This window comes from Parus major, chromosome 9 (genome assembly GCF_001522545.3).
Source record: "Parus major isolate Abel chromosome 9, Parus_major1.1, whole genome shotgun sequence".
NCBI lineage: Eukaryota > Metazoa > Chordata > Aves > Passeriformes > Paridae > Parus > Parus major.
Window position 1 is genome coordinate 10,704,596 of NC_031778.1, and position 15,001 is coordinate 10,719,596.

At 37.4% G+C, this 15,001-nt stretch overlaps 1 protein-coding gene and 1 long non-coding RNA gene across 3 annotated transcripts in view; one reads left to right on the forward strand and one right to left on the reverse strand.

Moving 5' to 3' along the window:
* PCOLCE2 (procollagen C-endopeptidase enhancer 2) overlaps nucleotides 1-15,001 on the reverse strand; it is a 22,871-nt gene continuing 7,870 nt past the window's right edge. The window contains exons 3-9 of the mRNA XM_033516640.1: nucleotides 13,992-14,247; nucleotides 12,202-12,326; nucleotides 9,029-9,165; nucleotides 7,602-7,756; nucleotides 4,302-4,385; nucleotides 2,155-2,322; nucleotides 1-558 (exon numbers count right to left, since the gene is read on the reverse strand). Of these exons, the coding sequence (XP_033372531.1) occupies nucleotides 422-558; nucleotides 2,155-2,322; nucleotides 4,302-4,385; nucleotides 7,602-7,756; nucleotides 9,029-9,165; nucleotides 12,202-12,326; nucleotides 13,992-14,247 (1,062 nt within the window). The 3' untranslated portion in view covers nucleotides 1-421. The remainder of the gene's footprint in view (nucleotides 559-2,154; nucleotides 2,323-4,301; nucleotides 4,386-7,601; nucleotides 7,757-9,028; nucleotides 9,166-12,201; nucleotides 12,327-13,991; nucleotides 14,248-15,001) is intronic.
* Nucleotides 524-7,595, forward strand: LOC107208642. Of its 2 annotated transcripts, none has more exons than XR_001523276.2 (3): nucleotides 524-608; nucleotides 2,581-2,857; nucleotides 4,589-7,595. It is a non-coding gene; the product is annotated as an uncharacterized LOC107208642 (long non-coding RNA). The 2 variants fall into 2 exon arrangements; XR_001523277.2 differs by lacking the exon at nucleotides 4,589-7,595 and having other exon boundaries at nucleotides 2,581-2,684; nucleotides 2,775-4,291.

The window sequence follows — 15,001 nt, forward strand, 5'->3', positions numbered from 1 at the left end:
TATGATTTAATCTTAAAATATTTTATTAAGCACTGATAATAATGCAGAAATCCATGTAATAAAACAACTTTAGAGAAAAAGCTAAGTTAAACTGAGTTGCTATAAATATTGCACTTAGAATTCTTATTTTACGTAAAGAACTCCTTAAAAAATTGGACAGTTATAAATTAACATCTTCCAAGTAACTGGAATTTATATGTTTGAGATCAGATGGCTGTGCTGCAAATCTTGGGCTTTCAGCCTCAGGAGGGTTTGTTCTCATGTTGTACAGGTAATGGATTTCACTGTGCCAGGTGTGCTTGTGTGGACAGGAGGGAAGGAAGGATCAGCGTGGCCGTACTGTTGGCAGTCAGTTGCATTTCCATGACTTACACTAAGTTAAAAAGATGTTTCAAGATATGTTAGAATGCAGCTGCAGAGTTCAATTTTGACATGTTTTGTTTTTCAAGGCATTTAGGATCTTTGAGTTCTTAGTCTTAAAACTCATGACAAAGCTGTTGGGAAAGACTTTGCCTCTACCATCTTCTTCTACCTGGCCCATGATGATGTAATTTAAACCTAGAAAGGAGAGAATGAGATTACAAGACAGAAAAATGCGACATCATTTGGTAAGTATAGTTTTTTACCTGTGGTTTCTGTTCATTTCACTGTTTGTTACCAATGCCTTCCAACGTTTTTTTCTTCCTACCTACCTGCAGCATTTACTCCCTCACCCATCTTTGCCATGCTTGTTACACTACAAGCTACATAAAAATCAAGCAGATGCACAGTGAAATGTCTACTACATAATTTAATGTATAGGGGATAGTCTTTAAATATGGACTGTGAAGTGAATCCGAGAGGCACTAGAAGTGCCTATCCACATTGGATAACCTAGCCACCGACACCCAGGGTGGAATATGTCTCCTTACTTTTGAATATTTTCACATTTGATCAGCTTGTAGGTTAATGCCCTTAAGTGATAATGCCCTTAAGTCTTTTCATTCCCTTTCCCTCCCCAGAGATATATATTTTATAGATATATACAGAAGCATTCAGGCAAAGTGAACTTAATGAGTGGTAAGAACTAGCTTGGACAATTCAATTGGAACTACGTATTTTATACCTGAGAAGGGTGGGGGATTTGCAAGGTCTTGGGCTGGAAGGAATGGTATCACAGGGATATAAACAGAAAAGTTCAGATATTAAGTAATGGTTCTTAAATAATTCATTGAGATTTAGGATGAGAAACACAGAAGTGTGTGGTTTGGAGCCAGAAGTCTGCCTAAAAGGATACAGTTTGTTCCAACAAGGACATTATTATGTCTCCCAATGTGTAGTTTTCAGATAGCTAAAGGCAAAAGCTAATTTCTGATCATGATTTTTCACTTTTTTACTGCCCACTTTAAGTTAATATGCTTAAGCACTGGTAGTACCTGGAATAATATCAGGTTTTTTTTGATGCTTATTAAATAATTTTGATGATTTCCTGCTATGGCTCTGTTTATGTTCTCGTGCTCTACTTGTTTACTTATGAGACAAAGCTAAAAACAGTTTTATTTTTCACTTAGTTACTTCAATTAAAAATACTCTCAGTATTTCTTTCAACACCTTTACCACAATTAACTGGAATTTGTGTTGGTTGATCTCCGTATTATGTTATTTAAGGTAGTTTTTAGCAGTACTGGGTGTTTGTACTTATAAAGTGGGCTTAATACTATGAGTATTACTGTAAAGCTGTAAATACATTCAGGAGATACACAACAGTGGAAGTTGTTGATTTCTGCCATTTCCTGTGAGATACTGCTCTTCTAGGTTTAGAAGGCTGTTGTCTTTCCCTTCTAAACAACTGTGTATAAAAACTAGCTCCAAAATATACACATGTAAACACAAAGTCTATCTTAGCTTCATTTGAGAGACCCAAATCAGATTTTTATCTTGCATCATGTGGCTTTTAGAGAAAAAAGTTTTTCAAACTCCTGTAGTCTACATGAACCTCATCCTCTTCCAGTAAAACAGACCTGGATTACTGGTTATATTAAATTGATTGTAATTCTAACTGCTGATTATAGGGAAAAACATGGCAATTTTATTGATTTTTGTGGCTATATTTCAAATAGTTTTCTAATTGTTACCTTTTATAAACACACAAAGCAGTTATTACTGTGTACTTACCTCTCCTCATGAGAGGACACTGCTTGCACATAACAAGAATCTTGGCACTCATGTTCTTGCCAGCTTGTTGGATTGCTAAATTTCCCTCCTTATATACATTAATGATGGATATTGTTGCATGCAGACTGCCAGCCCGCGTTACTGCTGTGATTACAGTTCCAGTTATTACTAGAAGAAAAAAACATTTGATACATTTGGTACATTTTTATTGTTTTTAGACATAAATTTTGAGGCATTATAAAAACTTATTAAGTACATTAGTCCCTAATAAGGGAAATAAACAAACAGTACTGGGAACACTTACTAAAAATAGGAGTATCACTGCTAATAACTCACTACTGTCAAATTTTGGTGGCAGCAAATATGAAATTGTTCTACAGTGTGTCAGTTTTGTGTAAGCCCAGTTCTCTGATTTCCATTAAACAGTACAATTTGATACTACTTTTAACGAGTCATTTTCAAATACTGGACAAGCTGAACTGAAAATCTTCTAGCCAAAATCTGAATTTCCAGCTCTCTGACACTCCCAGGTGAGTAGCAGGAATAGTTAATGCCCTAAGAACTAGATTTTGATCTGTTTGAGGCCTGATACAAACTTACTTATTTCAGATGATTTGTAGTTACAGATTTGACTATTGTATGTCCCAAAGACCTCTCAGTATGAAAATCAAGATACTTGCTTTTCCCTAGGATGACTAAACTGGTAAGCCATCTTTATTTATCAAAAGGAAATGGTAATTGGTATTAACAATTTGGTTTCTTCTCAGGTCATCTTTTTCAATTCTATCCTAGGATAAATTCAATCTTCAATTATCAAGTATGTACAGTGAGATTTATTTTACAAAACTGCATAATTCACATCTTGGGATTTTGTAAATTTGTACATTATCTTCCTTTAACATGGAGTTTTTAATTAAATAGAATGTTCCAGTTCAATCAGGAGAGAACTGTGGATATTAAAGTGCTCGGTATTGCAGCTATATTTCTAGAAACAATAAAATTAAATGTGTGATGAAAGAGAAATAGTTGTTATTTCCTAAAATCATAAAGTCTGCAAATAGAATAAATCATATTCTGTGAACAACAGACTTCCTATTCTTTCCTTAGGATATGCTTGCATTCACAGTAGCATATAAAGTATTTTTACTCTCACTCCTGTCACAGAAAAGACTTTAAAAATGTCAAGTATTTGACAGAAGATGGGAGAGAAGAATGTGATTTATTACTGTGATGCTAGAGGGAAAAAACAAGCTTTATATAGTATCATTTACCATGAGCCACAAGAGCTGAGGTGTGGTCAGTAAGAGGAGACCATTTATGTTGGGTTTTCTCCCTACCTGTTTCTTTTTTTTGCTGGACAAGCCTGTAGTGCTGCAGATGGAAGGAGGCAGGTGGTCAGGGGTGGTGGGGCTGCCCTGAGTGCACCCTGCCTCAGGGTGCAGCCACTGCTGCTTGGGCACCTCGGGCAAAGCTGCCCTCCAAGCCCTCAGATCTCCTCAAACCTCATGGGATTGGAGTGCAGTAAGAGAGAGTCAGTTTAAAATGAAAAAAGGGTGGTGGCAGGGAGTTTTCCCATCAAGTTGCCAGGCATGTTATAGGGGATAAAAAAAATGATTGCATTATTAAAAAGGGAAAATACCCTGACACATAACTGAATAGATCAGCAGTGACAATGCCATGCTAATACACAGCAGACACTGTTTTTCCTGATTATGTGTGTGTACAGATAGCAGTGCTTGGAAGCTTCCATCCCTTCTAATTTCTTTTTGAAGCATTTTGGAAGTCTGTACACTGTATTGTGGAACAGTCAGCAGGTGTAGCACAACATAATGTAACAATGGCTGGTTACAGAAAATGGAGGTGACAATACAGTAACTGAATCGATGAATCCTGGGTCTTACATTGTCATTTGCTTCTCAGATTGAGCAGATATGTCTGTCTGAGATATCTGTGCAGTGCCTATGTCAGAGTATCTCCAAGAATGTACTGAGTGAAACACAGATACTAATGTCAGATACATACATAAGGTGGTGTAAAAATATTAGCCTATTTATTAATGGTAACTCAGAACTAGATCTGGGAAAATTTCCTTGAGTCTAAAAACACAGTAGAGAATAAATAATTTGAAAGAAACTTTGCTTCCTTACCGAAGTTACTTGAACAATAGTTGCTTTCCAGAGTCCCACTCCTTTTACACTTCTGCTGGCACAGGGCAACTGTAGGTTTCACAACTTTTTGAAGAGCAAAAAAGTAAATTTAAATTGAAATTAAGCATTTGATACAAATGAAAAGCACTATGTTAAAAAGAATAAAACAAGAAGAAAGATGAATAATCCTGATGTATGCATGAACTAGACCTGGCATTTCAGGGGATGAGCACCACAGTAACAATATTCCTTTTCTCTGCTGTTACCTCCAGTCATCATCTTTTCAGGTGTCTCAGCTCTGTCTGTTCCAGTGGCCTGAGAGAATGGGATGTTACTCAAGATTTGTGTGGCATCTTACATCTGTCACTGCTGTGGCCATACAGCCCCAGTAGAACACCTGAAGTACCACAATATTATATTACAGTTACACTCCTGAGGGAGGGGGTGGCCTTTTATTGGAAATTACTGCACTGTGATCAACGGGATCAGAGTTCAAATTCCTGACCTATTTTTCCCAAATTTTTTACATAGCTTCATGTCAGGTAGTGTTGCATAGTTTTTCTTCATGACATTTTGAAACACAATGTCTGAAATATGTCTTAAACATTAGGGATTGACATTTCCTTTCTTAAATGGAATGCTTTGTTTATAAACAGCTGAATACAACTTGAATACATCTTTTTCCTACTTGGGTGGATATTCATAGTCTCTGTACATAATTCCATGTAGCATGTTGGGATGCAGTACTTTAAGGTTTTTATGTTCTTTTCAAATTTGTTTGGAATTAGTGACACAGGTATTGGAAACATGGAGGTGACACTGACAGATTAAAAAAACCCAAAAAACACAGATCCCTACATAGCCTTAATTTCCAAGAAAAACTAGTTATGACAAGTATCTTTGCAGTTTTTTACTTTAGAATGGAACATTTTGCAAAAGTTTTATTCAGCTTATATTTTTTGAAAAATACCTTCTAACTTTCAATTAGTAATTTGAATAACTTTCCAAGTTTCTAAGAATGAACTAAATTATATTGAAATTACTTTGTCTTTATTGCAATGGGCATGACTGTTAGAAGATCTGCAATGCTCCTTGTTTTGCCTTTCAAATCCAAAGTTTAAAGGTTGAGCCTCATAGGTTTTTATTTATTTTGGGCTGGTTTGTTCCTTTTTTTAAATCCAGTCTTCTTGGTATTTGAGTCTTTAGACGGTTAAATGCTTCCCACAGTGCAAAGTGTTTTAAAGAACAAGTTGTTATGTCAATGGTACGGGTCTGGCAATGCTTCCTATCTCAATGCTACACACAGCACACCAAAAATTAAGAATTTAATGTTCCTTGAGTCTTTCAAGTTAGTGTTCATAGTAGGAGGTTTGGAAATCCAGCAGGTAGATGAGTCCTAGGTGCATACCAGCATGGTAGCTGCCAAAAATTTATTGAGGTGCTCTGATTTTTTGAAATTTAAAACTGGGATTATGCGTTACAAAATAGTCTTATTTGGTCTTTTTTTTTAGTTTAGTTTAATAAATTTTGGTTGGTAACCAACTTTGCTATGACTTGTCAGCAGAGGCTGTCTATTGTTTGTAAGGTACTTCAGCAAAACATGAACTGGAGAAGAACTGAAATAAAAGTTTAGTTGCCTATCACTTTACATGTAGGCACACTGACATGAAAATACACAAGTTTATCCAATGATATAAGGAAGTCAAATACCTCACCACAGATACTGGATTAATCTTCATTACTTTTACAAATATATTTATAGCATTTATTTATTTCTTCAAGTACTAATATTTTTATGTTACATAAAGACTGATGTAATTTTTGAAAGGGCCTATAAAATTTAATATTTTATTCATGCCTGGAGTTCTGTGCAAGTTTAAACAGAACTGATTTGCAAGATAATAAGATGAGTCTCTTTGAACTGGACACTTCTGAATGCAAATGATTGCTCAGAAATGTCACTGAACTGTAGAGGTTTGGTTTGCTTTGGTTTGTTTTGAAGATCAGAAATGCCTACACTGTGCAAAACTGATCACTCCTTGAAAGGACTTCTTATTTCTGTCTGCCTGACAAGTCCTTTGGAACACTTTGCCTCTGTTGTTCTTTCTCAGATGAATCTTCATGATCTTCACGTTTTTATTTTCTAACACTGATGCTGTCATGAAAATTGATTTGGATTTAATTGGTAGAGTTCACCTCTCTTGCCTGTGCAAAACCCTGAACAAGATTATTGACAGCCTGGGTTACTTGAGACCAAGTGTTTGAACCAACAACGTCATTGATGAGTGCTTTAGAGTGAAGAAGAGCTGAATTATTTATTGTTAGAGTCACATCAGAATGATTTACAGATCACTATGATTTCATTTTTTTAATGTTTATTTTAATCTATTTTAAATACCTTCATTAGCAGTATTAAAGCACCACAGCTCCTTGGTTTCCTGCAGACAAGCCATTCCTGGCCTGATTTTTGATGTGTTTTAAGTACAAATCAGGTTATGTCTTGCAGAAACATCATAAATAATTTTGTTTTCTGCTATAATTGTATCTGAAATGCCTCACATTCAGGTTATAGAAATTCTAAGAATTTATCCCTTCAATATCTCAGTAATGAGGTATTTTTGGCAACACCTTCAGAGAAATCCAGCTCTGATCTTTCATATATGCTGTCTAGTCTTAAATATAAAAGGAGACTTATTTTTAGTGAGACACATTTCTCTGTAAGTTCCCATCCCTGAATATTTTCAAATAAAAATTATTCTAGAAGAGTGTCATATTGACAGGGTGTTGACAGAGCCTGAAGAGGGCTCAGGTGGCTTCCATATGAATTTTGCTTAATCTTAATAACTATTTGAAGAAGAATACAATAACATCTTTACATATCAACTTTATAGAAGAATGAGTTCCTTTAAATAAAATTATTTCCCAAAATATTCAGAACTTATTTATTAAAAAAAACACTTCAAAATAAATTAGTTTATCCGTTCTTCTACAGAATGTGCTAGTTAACTGTCCAAAATTGAAAAGAGACAGGGAAGTTCTCTCAGGTGGAGTAAGTTACTTTTACACTGAACTCTTGCCTGGATAGATTTCCTTTAATGATGTTAAATGGATTCTCTCTTGAGTATATTCCAGTACTCCCTGAGTATATTAATTTTAATTAATTCATTCAACATTTAAAATACTAACAAACTGTAAAACTTGTATTTTTAATACAATTTCTATTTCGTATTTCTGTAACTCTCTCCTTGTCCTGGAATAATTAATTTTTATAGGAAATGAAATAAAACCAGTAAGACTTACTTGAGGTAGCAGGGATTGTTGTGGTTGTAGGTGGAGCTGTAGTTGTGGGTAACTTTTTTGGTCTAAATTTATAATGGCCAATAAAACCATCAGCTGTTAAGCTTAAATCAGATAAAAACTGAACGAACAACTCATTTTTCTCAGACAGAATAGGCCTAAAATAGAAAACCAAAACAAAATATTTCAATTCTTTCTCATGTCAAAGCCAAAAAGCATTAATAACATTCTTAAAAAAACCCAAAACACTCCAGACGAATACTGAAAAATATGTGGTTCTTTGCTGGCATGTCACACACGGGTGTTTTCAGGATGAAACTCTTTTCCATTAATCACCTGAAACTCTGAAGTTTATGTCAATGTGAGTATTGTTAAAATTCTTCTATGTGACTTCACTGCAGACCTCACTTCCATGAAATGGCAGGGGTCAGATTAGGAAAGTGGGAAAATACATTGAAGAAGTCCTCAGTATACAGGGAAGTAAATGGTTTTTTTAATATTTGGTTTTGTTTAATGAAAAAGATACTGCACACCTGGAAGGGCTATGAAAATTCATGAAGTATTGGACTCTGCAACTCTTCAACATACCTACCAAAAATAAAATGTTTTGGGTTATTATTTCTGTGGGCTCATTTTTTGTCAATGATTGGATATTGATTACCAAGGACTTCTCTGAAACACTAAATGAGGTCTTTGAAGTAAAAGCTTGTCATTGTTCCCCATTTTTTTGGCAGATTGTCAGAAATTTACTCTGATGGTGGGGTCTGACATAACCAAAAGTCAGGGGCTGGTTAACTGGAAATCTCTGGATTCACAGCAGCCATGGTGGTTGTCCAGATTAGCCTTTCCTTGCTGCAGTATTGACACAGCCTGTGGACGTAGGAGGGCACTGATTATCAGCTGCCAAGAGCTTTGTTCTGCTTCCTGAATACCAGGACTAAAAGCCAAATCTGACCCAATCTGTGTATCCTGTTTTTTTTAAAAAGGGCCGAGAGGAAAATGAGTCAGATAAAGTGAGGAATGAGCCAAGAGGCTAGAGAGCTCAGCTGGATCCTTGTACTTCAGTATCTATAATCAAAACATACATGTTATGTTAATGTTCAGCCACCATTACTATTGGTGCTACACCAATATCAGTAGCACTGGGATTAGCTTGGGTAGTGTTACACAGTGGTCTAATGAGGTTTGTGGGACAGGAGAGAACATGGGCTGGAGCCAGGGTTTGTCATGGAGAGAGAGATAATAAATTCTCTCTTAAACCTAGAGAGAGACAAGATACTAAGCAATTTCTACAAGTTCTACATGTTAATTGGAAGTAGAAAACACCATGTTTAATTTAAAAATTAAAATCTTTCCGAAGCCTTGGACAGAACTGTTAGCAAAATGACACATAGTGGTAGTGAAGTTCACAATTAAAGGAAGTTACTTACGCTGGGGGACTGTCTCCACAGTACTTCCCAATTCTTTTAGCATCATTGATTTCCCCACCATTAAACACTGCAACGTAGTCATATCTGCAGTAGTTGTCTCTCTCCACATCAAACTTCTCAAACTTTAACTCTATTATCTAAAGGGAAAATGGAAATAACTCTTTAAAGTTTTCACATACAGAATTTATTAATACTTCTTGTAGTAAATGACATTTTCAGATGTAAGTACTATTAATTTTTTCTTTTGATAAAGGAAAATTCGTTAATCCACTTAATTGTAAAGTATTTTAATCCACATGACATCTCCAACTAATAGTTTAGCATATGACTCTAATATTCTGTAAAATGTTTTTTTCTCAAATGTATGCAAGTAACTCCTGATACAGTTATTTTTATGAGTGAATGTTAGTAGGTGTTAGGTGTTACAATGCTCTTAAAATAACTACAGCAAGTATAAGCAACAGAAAAGGAGCTTTTGATGTCAGTGCATCATTCAAGATACACTAAAGAAAAAGCAAAGGCAAAGTTCATACAAGGCATTTCACTGATTTCATCAACAGCAGGGCCTAAATCACTGTGGTTGCCAATGCTGTGTATACTTGATGCAGAATTTAAAACATTAGAAATTAAAATGTTGATAGAAAGAAAATTAGCAAATAAGATGACTCAACTCAAGAGAAAGTAGGTACTTAAAAGAATAGTGTGTCCATGTCAGATTTCCTTAATTGTTGAGGCTTTACACATCATAAATGTGAACTACTATCATTCTGGTATTTCCAATACTTATGCTATTATCTGCAGCAACGTTTATTTATAGAATTTTCTAATTAAGGAAAAAAAAAAACCAATGTACAAGAAAACAGAAATAGGATCTCCTACTCTGAAATGAAGTCCTGCAGAACGACTCTGTCAGTCATGTGGGACAAGAAGGGGAAACACAACCTAACTGCTGCATGGAAACAGAGGTAATATATGCATTTAGGTTGCTTCTTTAGATGAAGCACAACAGTATTTAAACCACCTTCCCATAAATAGCACAAACAAGGCTTGAATGACAAGACTCATTTGTGCTGATTGTAGATCAACCTTTATAAAGATCTGACTCAAACAAAGATGGTATTAAATCTTCTAAAACTGTAGAAAGAAAAAGAAATAATTTGTACATGGCATATACTTTATTTGATTACTGACATAGTAAAAGTTATCTTGTTCTACATTCATAGTAATGATAGCCTGTTATCACCTGATGTCTTAGTTTTGCTTGGATATAATTTTGCACTTACTAAGATGTTTAAGGCATAATTTTGTTTCCCGTGAAGTATGAGTAACCTTGGGGGACTTGATTTTAGAGATGACTAACAGACTTGTTTCAAAACCCTCATTATCATGATGAAAAAATGCACTTTAAATGGAATACCCATCTGAATAACATGCTTGTGATCAAAAAAGATGGTATGGAAAGAAGTAATGCAACTGGAAATAGAAATGATGAATTTTTCCATAGCAGGCAGAACAGCAGGCCATAATATCTACTTTACTTTCTTCAGTAAGTGCACTTTGCACTAATGAGCATTTCATGGTAGAATAGAAGATCTTCATGCCCAGGAGAAGGTCCTTATCTTCTGTAATGAAGAGTGCCTTGTTTTATTGCTCACATGCTTAGGGAAAGGGAAATAGAGACAATGACACCTAAATTCTGGCAAATGGAAGACCAGGGAGCTTTTTCTGGTCACTTGAAGAGAGATGCTTCTTCACTACTTCATGGAAAATGGCTTTTGTCACTGTCAAAATTCTGTCTTTCTGCAACCACTGTTTCAGTACATGAATAATATGTATTTGGAAACAGGTAGATTTATGGAATAGACTCATCAAAGGCATAGGATATAACGCCCTTATTTTTATGCTGATACAGAATTTCTCAAATCTTCTCTATGAGCTTATGAAAAGTTCTTAGCCTTATCTAGAGACATTTGGAATGAACCAAAGTAATCTGCAGTTTATAGATAAGGGTTTAAAAATCACTGCCTATCTATAGGATGGTTAAATGACCTGTGTCTAGCAAACAAAGAACATGGATTTAAAAGGACTACAGAAAAGACTACGCTGACATACTGCTTCAGTTCAAGGGAGGAACTGTCTTGGAAAATGGAAAAGTAGGAAAGATCAGAAAAATATATTTATCTGGGGCAGCTTTTTTTATTTCAAGGATTAGTCATGAGTGGAAGATGAAGAGGAAAGTCGTGTTTATATGTAAATGAATTTTAAAAGCTGGATGTGGCAAGAAAAGCAACCTACTAAACATGCTTGTCAACCAAGACATTCAGTCATTGTAGACCTCCTGCTAAGATACAGAGCAGATGGCTCAGCAGCAACCAGAAAATGTGCAGCTAGAACTGAGATTCGCTCTATAGTGAAGGGAACACACTTGTGTTTGTCATGTGTGGCACAAGAGCCCTCTCAGTCTGCTGTCACATCTCCTCGGCTCTTAATGAAGCGGTAACATATGCTCTCATGGCATCTGGCTAATTAAACAAGCACGTTTTGTGATGGAGCCTTCAAAATATGAAATATAACAAACTGCTTTTATTAAATTCAATCAGCTCTATCTGCTCAATAATTAACTACAGCAACACCAAAAATGGCCAAACATCGTTAGACTTAAATGCAGCACTGGCCATCATCATGTTTGGTGATGAGATGATCACCTGCCCTAACTTAATTTGCATGACATCTTTTGAATTAAGAAAATTATTTTTAAACCCTCCCTGGCTTCAAAGCCTCAGCGGTCACAGATGTGTTAATGGGTTTCATTTAGGGGAGTGCACCGGTGCGTGGCCCTGCTGAGGAAGTACAGCAGTCACCGAGGTGATGCAGGCGAGGAAGGGAGATGGTGAGGAAGGGAGATGGTGAGGAAGAGAGATGGCAGGAGCGTGGCTGTGCCCAGCCAGGTGCCACTGTGGTGTCCTGGGGACAATCTGTGCCCAGCCAGGTGCCACTGTGGTGTCCTGGGGACAATCTGTTCCCAGCCAGGTGCCACTGCAGTGTCTTGGGGACAACCTGTGCCCAGCCAGGTGCCACTGCGGTGTCCCGAGGACAGCCGGCCACTCGCAGGTGCTGGTCCCTGCAGCCACTGGCAGCTGGGCTGTGCCAGCGGGGCGATGGCAGCGCCGTACCTGGTTCTTCGGAGCCACGATGTGCCAGGAGCAGGTGACTCCCGCGGGGTAGTCGCGCTCCGGCCAGTTGGGTGTGTAGAAGGAGCCCGATGGCTTGTCCAGCCGTCCCCCGCAGTACTGGTCCCCTGCAAGGCAGCGCAGAGCGGGGCCCTGAGCACGGAGGGCACTGCCAGCCCCGGGCTGGGCCGCGCTGAGGGCGCTCGGCCTGCTCTGCCGCGGCCCCACACAGCCACGGCCCAGCCTTCCGCCTCCGCTGCGGGCACCTCTGCACAAACACAGTTAAAACGACAAACGACAGCAAAACAAGGAGACAGAAGCATTCCTGCAAACTCCGGGGCTGGAGGGGGAGGAGAAGCCGCAGGTACTGGAGAAGCCATCCCCGCAGCCCACGGGGCAGCGATGGTGGGGCTGACCGGCACTCCCGAAGGAACTGCAGCCTGTGAAGTACTCTTGATGGAGAGCGGTCTTCTTCTTCAGTATCTCCTGCCCTCAGTTCCAAACGAAAAACTCCATCAGGTATGTAATCCTTATCGACAATATTATTATGAACCTTCTTATTAAATTAACTATAAATTAATAAGAATTCTCAGTTTCTCAGTTCTTGGTCACAGTGTTTCAATATATATTTCAAGAAGTTACCGACACAAGGTTACAACAAGGTAAGGCCTGATAAATTACTCATCACATGCACTCTATCTGTGCAACAACCTGTCTACTCTGGTATCATACCAACAGCAAAAGCCTTGAAAAAGGGCCACTAACTAGGGCATTACCACCTCCCACCATCTCCCTGTGACTTCCCAGCCTCTCACTGGTCATACTCCCAAGCAAAAGGCAATGCCTTTATGTTCAGTAATACCTGATGACTTCTGCTTTGATATGTTTTTGTGTTTTTAAACCAGGGTAGAAACAGACAATTCACAATATCCCCATGCACAATGTTCTACTGCTTCACAGGTCACAGAGAAAAATCACCCTCTCCTCTCCTTTGTAGCCACTTGCTCATCTGGTTTTTATATTGAAAGAGATGGACTGTGGTCCCCAGTCACTTTCTCTACACAAGTCATGACTTTAAAGCCCTTTCCTACAGTCCCTTTGACTGAAATCTTTTTCAGCATGAAGAAGTTCATGCTGTGCAGTTGATCTTTGTGTATGTGTTCTTCTAACTATCATACTTCTTGTCTCTGATTCCTTCTGATAATTTTATCATATTCAGTTCTGAGATGGGAACATCAGAGACACTTAATTCAACACGTACACACATTATGGATTTATAATTGTGTAATTTTTTTGTTGTTATTGTTTGGTCTTTATTTTCTTTTCTAAAAACTGTTACATTTCTGTTTCTTTTCTGATACCTACTAAGCACTGGATTGATATTCAACTACTGTTTCCATAAATTATCCATTTTAAACCTAACATCTCATTCCAAAACAATAAGAGTCAATTCAGAACCTGCTGTACTGTACACAAAGTTAGGGTATTTCCCCTTATTTGCAACATTTATTTATATTGAATTTCATCTGCCCTTTTAATGACTAGCGGTTACCAGTTTACTACTATGTACAGTTCTTCCACTACTCTAGACTTGTCAGCTTTTCTCTTTACTACTTGATGAACTAAGATGGCTAAACAGTTACACTTTGCTATTTGCTAAGCAAGGTAATTAATAAATATGTTGAATGGCACAATCCCTAATATCTCTGGCACCACATCTTTTTAAGCATTAATGTGGCTCTGGATAAAGCTGAGCTATATTTGTCTTTAGCACATATATAATGGTTAATTACCTCTTTCATGTGGTTCTGCTGCAGAAAACTTAGCAATGAATCCACTTCCAGCAGTATTAGCATCTGAAGTCATCTGCACCAACATTTTATTGCTGCTGGATACAAGGGCACCTGGTTTCACAGTCCCACAGAACCTGCCGATGCGCTGTCCATTGGCATGGCCACTGTATATATCCACAAAATCGTATCGGCACAGATTGTCGCTTTCCAGGTCTAAATACCGAAAAGAAAGAACCACCACTTTTCCCTCTGGGACCTGCAGAGAGAGGAAAGGAGGGAGAGATGCATCTGGAAGTGTGACCACATATCTATCAGATCTCACTGTTTGCGTGACTGTTTTCATACTCTTCACTTCCTGTCAGATGAGCTCTTTTTGTCAACTATTTTCCAGGCAAAGCAGTTTTAAAGTAACTTGGACCAATCCTAAATACAAAGCTCTGGCCATGTCTTGCCATTATCTTATTTCTGATCCAGAGTATCCTCTAGTCAGGCTCATGCAGTTAATTATAAACCAGTTCAGCTTGATGTGTTCCTCTTATTTTCTGCTGAAAGTATAGAATCAGCCATGCAGCCCCCTGTCACCAAGTAAGGTGAGGAGGATAAGATTAATATGAAAAAACTCTGGAACAAGCAACTTACCATTTTAAACAAATGAAATTACTTCTCTTTCTGATTTGTGTTACTAAGTTTCATAGTTTGAAGGATTTTTTATTTACTGACGTACATCTTACATTTATAAATAAAATCAGAAACTTTAAGGCTAACACTGTACAACCCTAATATTTAGTTACTGGAGGGGCTGGAGTGAAATAATTATATTGGAAAGACAATACTATAAATAGAGAATTCAAAAGAACCATTAGTGGATGTCCTCAATATAGAAGAGAGTTTTGTTTTCTGAAATATCTGAGGAAACATAAGACAGGGAAAATCTTACATGTCTGCATCTGTGGACAGTGCAAAAGAGACAAGAGTACAGAGAAGGATGTCAATTAAGACAACGTAATAGT